Source organism: Trachurus japonicus, chromosome 19 (assembly GCF_045865225.1).
Source record: "Trachurus japonicus isolate A0001 chromosome 19, Traja_1.0".
In the NCBI taxonomy this organism is placed as follows: domain Eukaryota; kingdom Metazoa; phylum Chordata; class Actinopteri; order Carangiformes; family Carangidae; genus Trachurus; species Trachurus japonicus.
Genome location: NC_140925.1, coordinates 1,539,352 through 1,549,236, shown reverse-complemented (window position 1 = coordinate 1,549,236; position 9,885 = coordinate 1,539,352). Strand labels below are relative to the sequence as shown.

Sequence of the window (9,885 nt, the reverse complement as noted above, 5' to 3'; positions counted from 1 at the left end):
TTTTGAAGGATTAACTGGTTGATGCTGCTGCTGCTGGAGCGGAGCTGCAGGTTTGATTCCCGGTCAGGTTCGTCCAGCCGGGTCCAGATAAGACAGGTGGAGGTGAGTGGACCGGTGTGTGGCGCTGGCTGGTTGTCGTGGCGACGCCGTGGTCTCAGGCTCAGGCTCAGGCCCGAGGTCGAGCTCGGCTGTTTATCCAGAGAGCAGATAATTACACATAAACAGCCTCTTCCTGTCTGCAGTTATCTCTCTGCTGCCGACACACACACACACACACACACACACACACACTCCTCCTCAGCCAAGACCAGGACCAGGACCAGGACCAGGACCAGGACCAGGACCAGGACCAGGACCAGGACCAGGACCAGGACCAGGACCAGGACCCGAGACCCCACGAGTCTTCAGGAGACAGAGGACGCTGGATCTAAAGGTCAGAGCTCTGTCGCTCCTCCTTTCTTCTTTCTTCTCTCCTTTCATTTCAGTTTTCATTCTTCTCCTTGAGTCTCCACACTTATAGTTTCCTTTTTTCATTTTTCACTTTTCATTTTTTTTTCATTTTATTACTTTATTTCATAGGGACAGTGCACCACTAATCAACAGAGTTAAAAGAAAAACTGTAAGTGGGCCAGAGTTAGCCAACAAGGCTAGTTTTCCTCCGTTGTCCCTGGCCAGATGTTAAAGGCCTAAACCTAAAAGACAAAAAAAGGGCAACAATTAAGTACTTTCAAAACACAACTTCCATAACAATCTACCTAGTAAAAGCTCATAATAACAAATAAAACAAGTAAGAAGTCTGACATACAGCATAACAAAAGCTCATGGCATGCAGACATAACATGCAGACAGGGAGAAGAAGAGCAAGAGAAAGCAAGAGAAGAAAGCACAGCTAGAAACACATGCAACTAGCACACAGAGCTAAGACATTAGCACAAACAATATCAGACATTACTTTTATCAGACAGGACATAAAATGGCAGGCATTAGGCAAAAAAAATAAAAGCTAACAAACAAGCAAACAAACAGGAAAAAAAAAAAAAAACACCCCGCATCCAAGAGGCTTCTTCAGTTCTGAGACTAATGCCAGAAACCCAGGTATTTAAACTCCTTTCCTTTTCCTTTTTCTCCATCCTTCTACCTTTTCTTTCCCTCCTGTTTCTGTCCTCCTTCCTGTTTCTTCTTTTTCCTCTTCACTTTTATTTTCTTTCTACATTTGTCCTCTCTATTCTTCACTTTCCATTATTCTATTTCCCCTTTTCCCTCCATATCTCTTCCTCTTTAATCAGTTCTTTCATTCTCCATCTGTCATTATTTGCTTCCCATTTTCCTTTCTTCGCTCCTTCCCTCTTTCTTTTCCCATCTATTTCCATTTTCCCTCTCTTGTCTGCTCTTTCTTTTCTAAACTCCAGTCTTCCTTCTTCTCCTCCTTCATTGTCCTCTCTTTGAATCCTCTCTTCTTCACTTTTTTTTTCTCTCCATTTCCTCTTTTCGCCCCAAAGCCTATCTCTTCCTCTTTAAACAGTTCTTTCATTCTCCATCTGTCATCATTTGCTTCCCATTTTCCTTTCCTTTTCCTTTTTTCCATCCTTCTACCTTTTCTTTTCCTCCTGTTTCTGTCCTCCTTCCTGTTTCTTCTTTTTCCTCACTTTTATTTTCTTCTTTCCTTCACTTTCCATTCTTCTATTTCCTCTTTTCCCCCCCTCCGTATCTCTTCCTCTTTAATCAGTTCTTTCATTCTCCATCTGTCATTATTTGCTTCCCATTTCGATTTCTTCGCTCCTTCCCTCTTTCCATTTCCCCTCTCTTGTCTTGTTGCTCCTTCTTTTCTAAACTCAGACAGTTTTCCTTCTTCTCCTCCTTCATGAGGCCTCATCCTGTTTTCTTCCCTCCATTAAACCATTCCTAGTTGTCTCCTAGCTCCTCCTTTCTTCTTCTTCTTTATTCTCTCCTTTCATTTCAGTTTTCATTCTTCTCCTTGAGTCTCCACACTTAGGCCTACTTTCCTCTTTACTTCCTTCTCTCCTTTCCTTTTCCTTTTTCCATCCTTCTAACTTTTATTTTCCTCCTGTTTCTGTCCTCCTTCCTGTTTCTTCTTTTTCCTCACTTTTATTTTCCTTCTACATTTGTCCTCTCTTTAAATCCTCTCTCTTTCATTCACTTTCCATTCTTCTATTTCCTCTTTTTCCCCCTCCGTATCTCTTCCTCTTTAATCAGTTCTTTCATTCTCCATCTGTCATTATTTGCTTCCCATTTTCCTTTCTTCGCTCCTTCCCTCTTTCCATTTCCCCTCTCTTGTCTTGTTGCTCCTTCTTTTCTAAACTCCAGTTTTCCTTCTTCTCCTCCTTCATTGTCCTCTCTTTGAATCCTCTCTCTTCTTCACTTTCCTTTTTTCTCTCCATTTCCTCTTTTCTCCCCTCCATATCTCTTTCTCTTTAATCAGTTCTTTCATTCTCCATCTGTCATTATTTGCTTCCCATTTTCCTTTCTTCGCTCCTTCCCTCTTTCCATTTCCCCTCTCTTGTCTTGTCTGCTCCTTCTTTTCTAAACAGTTTTCCTTCTTCTCCTCCTTCATGAGGCCTCATCCTGTTTTCTACCCTCCTCCTTTCTTCTTCTTCTTTATTCTCTCCTTTCATTTTAGTTTTCATTCTTCTCCTTGAGTCTCCACACTTAGGCCTACTTTCCTTTTTACTTCCTTCTCTCCTTTCCTTTTCCTTTTCTCCATCCTTCTACCTTTTCTTTTCCTCCTGTTTCTGTCCTCCTTCCTGTTTCTTCTTTTTCCTCACTTTTATTTTCCTTTTACATTTGTCCTCTCTCTTCTTTTTCTTTCCTTCACTTTCCATTCGTCTGTTTCCTCTTTTCTCCCCTCTATATCTCTTCCTCTTTAATCAGTTCTTTCATTCTCCATAGATCTGTCATTATTTGCTTCCCATTTCGATTTCTTCGCTCCTTCCCTCTTTCCATTTCCGCTCTCTTGTCTTGTTGCTCCTTCTTTTCTAAACTCCAGTTTTCCTTCTTCTCCTCCTTCATTGTCCTCTCTTTGAATCCTCTCTCTTCTTCACTTTCCTTTTTTCTCTCCATTTCCTCTTTTCCCCCCTCCATATCTCTTTCTCTTTAATCTATCTCTTCCTCTTTAATCAGTTCTTTCATTCTCCATAGATCTGTCATTATTTGCTTCCCATTTCGATTTCTTCGCTCCTTCCCTCTTTCCATTTCCCCTCTCTTGTCTTGTTGCTCCTTCTTTTCTAAACTCAGACAGTCTTCCTTCTTCTCCTCCTTCATGAGGCCTCAGTCTGTTTTCTACCCTCCATTAAACCATTCCTACTGTAGGCTAGTTGTTGTTTTTTACATATTTCCGTGCGGACGCTTCCTGTCTCCAGAGGACAGAGGACAGAGGACAGACAGCAGCTCGTCTCCTCCTCTATGTTAATTGGCTGCTGCTGAGTGAGAGTGGGAACAGTGTTGAGGCTCGGCCGGGGCTCTAGATCCAGATGTGGGACTGGGACTGGGACTGGGCGTCTGTGCGGTGAGCTGAACCGCAGTGAAACCCGAGCCCGCTCCGCTCCGGCCTGCCTGCCTCGCTCCTGGCTGGCTCGCTGCTGCTGTATTTTGGGATGTTTTACACGGGGCAGGACAAAGACACGTTACCAGGCAGCAGCAGCAGCAGCGGCCAGGCCCCAGAGAGAGCAGCAGATGTGTGAGCTCCGGGAAGAAGAGAAGAGAAGAAGGAGAAGGAGAAGAAAAGGAGGAGGAAGAAGAAAGAGAAGCTGTTTCTGCAGAAGGAGGAAGCTGGAAGACGGTAGGAACAGTCTCTGGAGCTCCGAACCGAACCAAACCGAGCCGAGCCGAGCCGAGCTGAGCTGAACCGAGCTGTAACGGGCTAATGAGTCCGGAGGTGACGGACAGCTGACTGAGAACTGTGTGTGTGTGTGTGTGTGTGTGTGTGTGTGTGTGAGCCACGTGTGGCGGCTTCTCTGCTCCACGTCTCCACCTGCTGTTAAAGTTAAAGCTCCTCCGGCTGAAGTCACCGTCCTTCTCTCGCTGTGACGTCACTCAGCTGTCGGTCATTACTCGTCATCACCGTGACGTCACTCAGGTCACGGTCACAGCCGGCGGCTCCGCCTCCCACACCATAGACCAGAGCGGCATTTTTATGCAAATGAGAATGACTGATGCATCCTGGGTAATTTAGGGGCAGCACCCGGCATTTTTAAATTGCACTCAGTGGCTTTTTGTGTTTTGATGGAGCGTAGACTAACTAACAATCAATTTGAATGTTTTATAGACCCCTTCGCGGCCTACGTCACTGTGTTCACTGGAGGCAAAACAACTGACCCAGTATCTGTTTAGACAGGCGTCTACTGTGTACGGGACAGGTTTTAAATTCATTTTGAACAAATGTTATGCTCAGCAATCATGGAAAATATATAATAGGTTCTGTTTAAAAGAGTAAGAATAGAAGGAAAGAGTCGGGCCGGACCGAACAACACGACCCGACGTACCGGGTTCAGGTTGAAGACATTTAATAGCTCGGGTCGCAGCGGACCACCGGCTTCTTTTTTCTTTTCTTTTCTTTCTTTCAGGTCCAGGCTTCAACACCTGCGGATCTGACCGAGGTCGGATCTTTGAGAACTGTAGCAGGACTGAAGCAGCTTAGAAACTGCTCAAACAGGCGATCATGGGCTTTCAGAGGTTTAACTTACTACATTTACAAGAACTACTGTAGCAGAAAATAGAGATAGACCCGGCTCGGCGTCTGTTTGAGACTTAGCTTTTATTTGAGAATTTATGGTACATATGGCGGTCTGGAGTCAACTTTTTAAAATAACACTCACGGTCTCTGAGGGTGGGTGTACTGACATATTCACTAAAATATGACTTTTCCTCATCCATTCTTGAAAAAACAGTCCGTTATGCTAACCAGCGTTTACAAGCTACGGCGTTGCAGATGTTTTGCCTCCAGCTATGCCCCGCCCACCCGGATGTTTACAATCTGTAAAGGAGTCTATTTTTTGTTTCTTTTGTAGCACTATGTCTCATAATTATTTTGACACCCTCTTTGAAACCCACCGTTCACGCTATCTTGAAAAATTACAATTAATGAATCTACCGGTATTCTCAGTTAGCCTCCCACAGTGATCAATGACTCCACACAGTGGCCAGAAATGTCTGACCCAGACATCTACACGTATTTGGTGGAATCACCGGGGAGGTTTTGGCTAAGTGTTGTCTGTAAATAGCCTGTTAATAGACAACTTTTTGTTAGTTAGTTTGTCAAGCCAGTTAGGCTGAACTTTTCAATGGAGGGATGCCGGGTGCTGCCCCTAAATTACCCAGGATGCATCAGTCATTCTTATTTGCATAAAAATGCCTCTCTGGTCTATAGGCCTCTGGTTGCTACGACGATAGGATTGTTGCCTAGTTGCCAGCTAACAAGCTTAGCCTGCTGCTGCTAACCTGAGGAGAACTAGATAGCTCTGTGAAAGATGGTTAAAAAAAATGTTGTGATCTAGGTAGCTCAAAAACTGATAAGATAGTTAACTATCTAACTGATGTTGTGATTTAGTTAACAAGCTAACCAACTAACTTCTGACTTTACCAGTTTGTCTAACCAGCTAAACACCAACTATCTAACAGACAGTGTTTCTAGCTAGTTACCAGCTAACGAGCTTATCCTGCTGCTGCTAACCTGACGAGAACTAGATCTGTGAAACACATCAATATACCACAATTGTTAAAAAAAAATTTGTGAGCTAGTTCATAAAATAATAAGATAGTAGGCTAACTAATATTGTGATTTAGTTAACAAGCTAACCAGCTAACTTCTGACTTTACCAGTTTGTCTAACCAGCTAAACACAAACTATCTAACCAGTTAGTGTTTCTAGCTAGTTACCAACTAACTAACCAAATAATATCACCAATCAGTGACTAACTAACAAGTTGTTTCCAGCCTGCGACCAATTAACAAGTTGTAATGGCCCCGCTAACCAACCAACCAACCAACCAACCAACTAACTAGGCTAACTAACAAGTTGTTTCCAGGCTGCAACCAGTTAAACAAGTTGTAGGCTAATGGCCCCAGCTAACTAACTAACTAACTATCAGGTTAATGTTACCAGTATGCTAACACTTAACAGCTATTTTGACCAGTAAGTTACTGTCTATCTTAAAAGCTGTTATTAACCAGCTGAACAACCTAATGTTGTAGCCTACAATGTAATGTGTAGCCTAATACAAATCTAATTTACCAGCTAACTAATAAGCCTACAGGCTACTACTAACTAATGTCACCAGCTAGCGAAGCTACGTACGTTAGCAGCTGTTGGTGATGACAAACAAACTCAGGATGATTTAAATGTAGTTTCTCTTCCTGCTCTGTGATTGAACAGAGTCTGTGGAGGGTAACACACCTGAGCAGGTGAGCTGTCTGTCACTTTACCTGTCTCTGTCTCTGTCTCCGTCCCAGATATGGCTGAAGATGTCTGTGGATTCTGATAACTCCTGTGTTTTGCTGTCACCGCGAGACTCCAGGACTTCCTGCGTCTTCCAAACCGCTGACGAGAAAGATGAACTCCCCGGAGTGGGAGAGGAGAGGTGAGAGTCTGGACAGGAACTCACCTGCTCCTTTCGTTTGGAATATTATATTTCTGTCAGTGTTGTGAGCACATGTGACCGTCAGGATAAAACCACTCTGACCTGGTGTGAAGCTCTCATAGTTTTCAGATGGATCACATTTAAAGAGGAACTGAACTCTGTAGTATAACTTAGCTCCATGTGTCCTAGTTCTGGTTAAACCAATGACTTGTAACTTGTTCCAGGGAGAATGGAGGCTCTCTGCCTTCCACCTAGCGTCTCTTGGCTGAAAATCAACCTTGTAAAGCTGCATTCACACCGGACCTTTTGTTTTTCTCGCTGGCGACGAGTTTACATGTTAAGTCAATGCAAACAAGCGATTGAGCGTTTAATCGCTCAGGCGAAAAATCGCTGATTTTCCGTAATCTCTTGTTGATGACAGATAAGACTACACAGATATAGGCTACACATGGTAACATGTAAGGTGACCTTGGGTTTTTGAAAGGCGCCAACAAATAAAACTTATTATTATTATTATTATTATTATTATTATTAACATGGTAGATGATAAATAACCTTATCCACTGCTCCATGGATTGATTTCTCACCGGCTTCGTTGTTGGAAACAAATGCACATAGAGGAGAGGAGGGTTAGAGACACAGAGGAGGAGTTTTAAATAAAATGTTTCTATTGATTGTATGTGTGTGTGTGTGTGTGTGTGTGTGTGTCTCTGCAGCGTGCTGGAGATGCTGAGCTACTCCAAGTTCTCCGACCTGGAGACATGGCTGTGTATGCCGTCCTCGCTGCTGCTGCCCCGGGGGGCTCAGGACTCAGCCCACACCTCCTCCTCCTCCTCTTCCTCCTCCTCTTCCTCCACCTCCTCTTCATCACACGTGTCCAACCGCTCGTCCAACTCCCCTCCTCCCGTCTCCTCCTCCTCCTCCCCGGCCTCCAACTCCCGGCGCTCCACCTACAGCGAGCCCGGAGAGGCCGACAGGTAACACTCACACCGAGGAAATGATCTCTAAAAGACATAAAGTTACAGACGACACATTCACTTTACGTTTTAGACAATATACGTATATATTAAAGGCCCCATGGCATGAAAGATGTGATTGTGGTTATTTTTTGGTGCTTGGGGAGGTCTCTGGGCCACGTATATAGATGATATAGATGTATATAGATAGACGTATATACTGCCCCATGCATCAAACTGGTCATAAGCGGAGAAACGCACACCGCCCATTTGTAGGAACTGTCTCTTTAAGACGAGCAGATAGCACTTCCTCCTTTCTGTGATGTCACACACAAGGTAACTCCGCCCACTGTGACCAGTTTTTTTTTTTTTTAATTTTTATGAATGCAGCTTAGGTTTCAGTTACTTGCCTGTGATTGGCCCAACCACATGCCACTCAAAAACAGTGAGCCAATCAGAGGAGAGGTTCTCATTCTCTCTTCTGATTGGCCAAATGACCTGTGGCTGCTAGAGCTCCAGAAAGAGGCAACAGAAAGGGGCAGTAGAAACCATATGAAGCAGATCACAGCTACTCAAAACCAATGATACATCTTGTTAGGGAAATAAACCCAGAGAAAAGTGCACAGCATGGGCCTTTAACATCATATATATTATTTACATCATCACCTCAACTGGAAACATTAGAGACTCTCTGTTAATGTGAACAGTTCATCAAGTGGAAGATGAAATGATCTCCACAAGACACAAAGTTACAGATGACACATTCTCTTTACATTTTAAACTGTATTTATATATTATTTTCAAACTGACAGAAAAGGAAAAAGTCCCTCAGCAAAGGTCTGGGATCTGAGAGCTCCAGTCTCCTGGGGATTCCCATTCTTTTGCTGCTGCTGCTTTGTTTCCCCTTTTCACTCTGAAACTGTAGAAAACTACAATAATACACTGATATTGATTAAAAATATTGAAAAAGAGTGTTTCATGTTTAACTTTATGTCTTTTGGAGATCATTTCATCTTCCACTTGATTAACTGTTTAACACATTAACAGTTATCAGGCCACAGTTTTAACCAGATGATGTAAATACATTAATACAGTAAAATCATTCAGTTTTCAAAGTTTCAGGTTTATTGTGGCTTTGTCTACACTTTCATTTATTTACCTCTTTAAAATAAACCTTCTTCTTCTAAACTAAAGCATGAGCCTGATGCTGATCAGACTCTGAACCGACTCTCAGATGAAAGTTTCCCTCCAGCTGTTGTTCCTTGTTTTTATTCCTTCCACTGGCTGCTGTACCAAACAAACACGTCTCCTTTACGTCTGGGGGACGGGACCAGTTGGAGGTTTATTACAACAAACTGCAGCTTCAGCTTTTAACATGGACGAACTGAGACTCTGATAACATTTGGATTAATTGTTGAGTTTATTTGTGTAATAATTTCCTCAAACAGCTGCTCGCTGCAGTTTCAGAAACACAGCATTCGTTCGTTAGGGACTACTTTCAGCAACGGAGTAATCCCCACTGAGGATGTTGTGAGGCAGCAGCGTGTGTGTTTGTGTGTGTATGTGTGTGTTGTGATGAAGGACCATGTCAGTGAGTCACTGATGTGATTTTAATAGTTATGTGGAAACAATGGAGGAGTGGGGTCCATGTTGCTGCTGCTGCTTTGTTCCAGTAAACTGAGCTGCAGTCGGTCAGAGATAACAGAGCTAACAGAGATAACAGCTCCAGATGTGTCCAGATGTGTCCAGATGTGTCCAGATGTGTCAGTAATGATGCTGAGCTGCAGCCGTTTTCACCTAAAACAGAGAAGAAAGAAGTGTTGAGGCCGCGGTCGGAGCAGAAACATTGTTCCTCTGTCCTCAACTATTCGTCTGGCACCAGGACCTCGGCCTTCAGGGAGGGAGATAAGGAGGAGGAGGAGGAGGAGGAGGAGGAGGAGGAGGAGGAGGAGGAGTTACTGCTGCTAATATAAGGAAGTGTGGTCATTATGGCTGAGAGAGCAGACTGGAGCTCAGATACCAGAGGAGGCCAGACTGGACCAGAGGGGGCGGAGCCAGCAGCACTCTCATCAGGCCCTAATGCCAGATCAGTCCTATGTCAGATCATTAGACGATCATCGTTGTGCTGTGAGTTCCTGCTGTGTCTTGGTCGGCAGAGTGACTGACCACACTGCAAGTCTCCCCCCCAACCAGTCACTGTCTGTTGTTGTGAGTTCAGAGGTCGTCGGGGAGGCAGAACAAGCGGTTCACGTCGTTGAACACGTCGTAGTAGGGCTGTTCAATTCTGCCCAAAAATACAATTCAGATTTCCTTTTCTCAAAAAACGATTTCCGATT

The 9,885-nt window shown here is 43.8% G+C and overlaps 1 protein-coding gene across 4 annotated transcripts in view; it reads left to right on the top strand.

The window, feature by feature from the left end:
* Positions 1-307: 307 nt before the first annotated feature.
* Positions 308-9,885, top strand: part of ankfn1a (ankyrin repeat and fibronectin type III domain containing 1a) — a 92,303-nt gene continuing 82,725 nt past the window's right edge. For 2 of the 4 annotated variants that reach the window (XM_085761749.1, XM_085761747.1), the window contains exons 1-3: positions 308-433; positions 6,466-6,593; positions 7,310-7,570. In XM_085761749.1, the coding sequence (XP_085617875.1) occupies positions 6,478-6,593; positions 7,310-7,570 (377 nt within the window). In that variant the 5' untranslated portion in view covers positions 308-433; positions 6,466-6,477. Of the gene's footprint in view, positions 434-3,605; positions 3,797-6,465; positions 6,594-7,309; positions 7,571-9,885 lie in introns of those variants that run through there. The other 2 variants (XM_085761750.1, XM_085761748.1) reach the window with 1 other exon arrangement.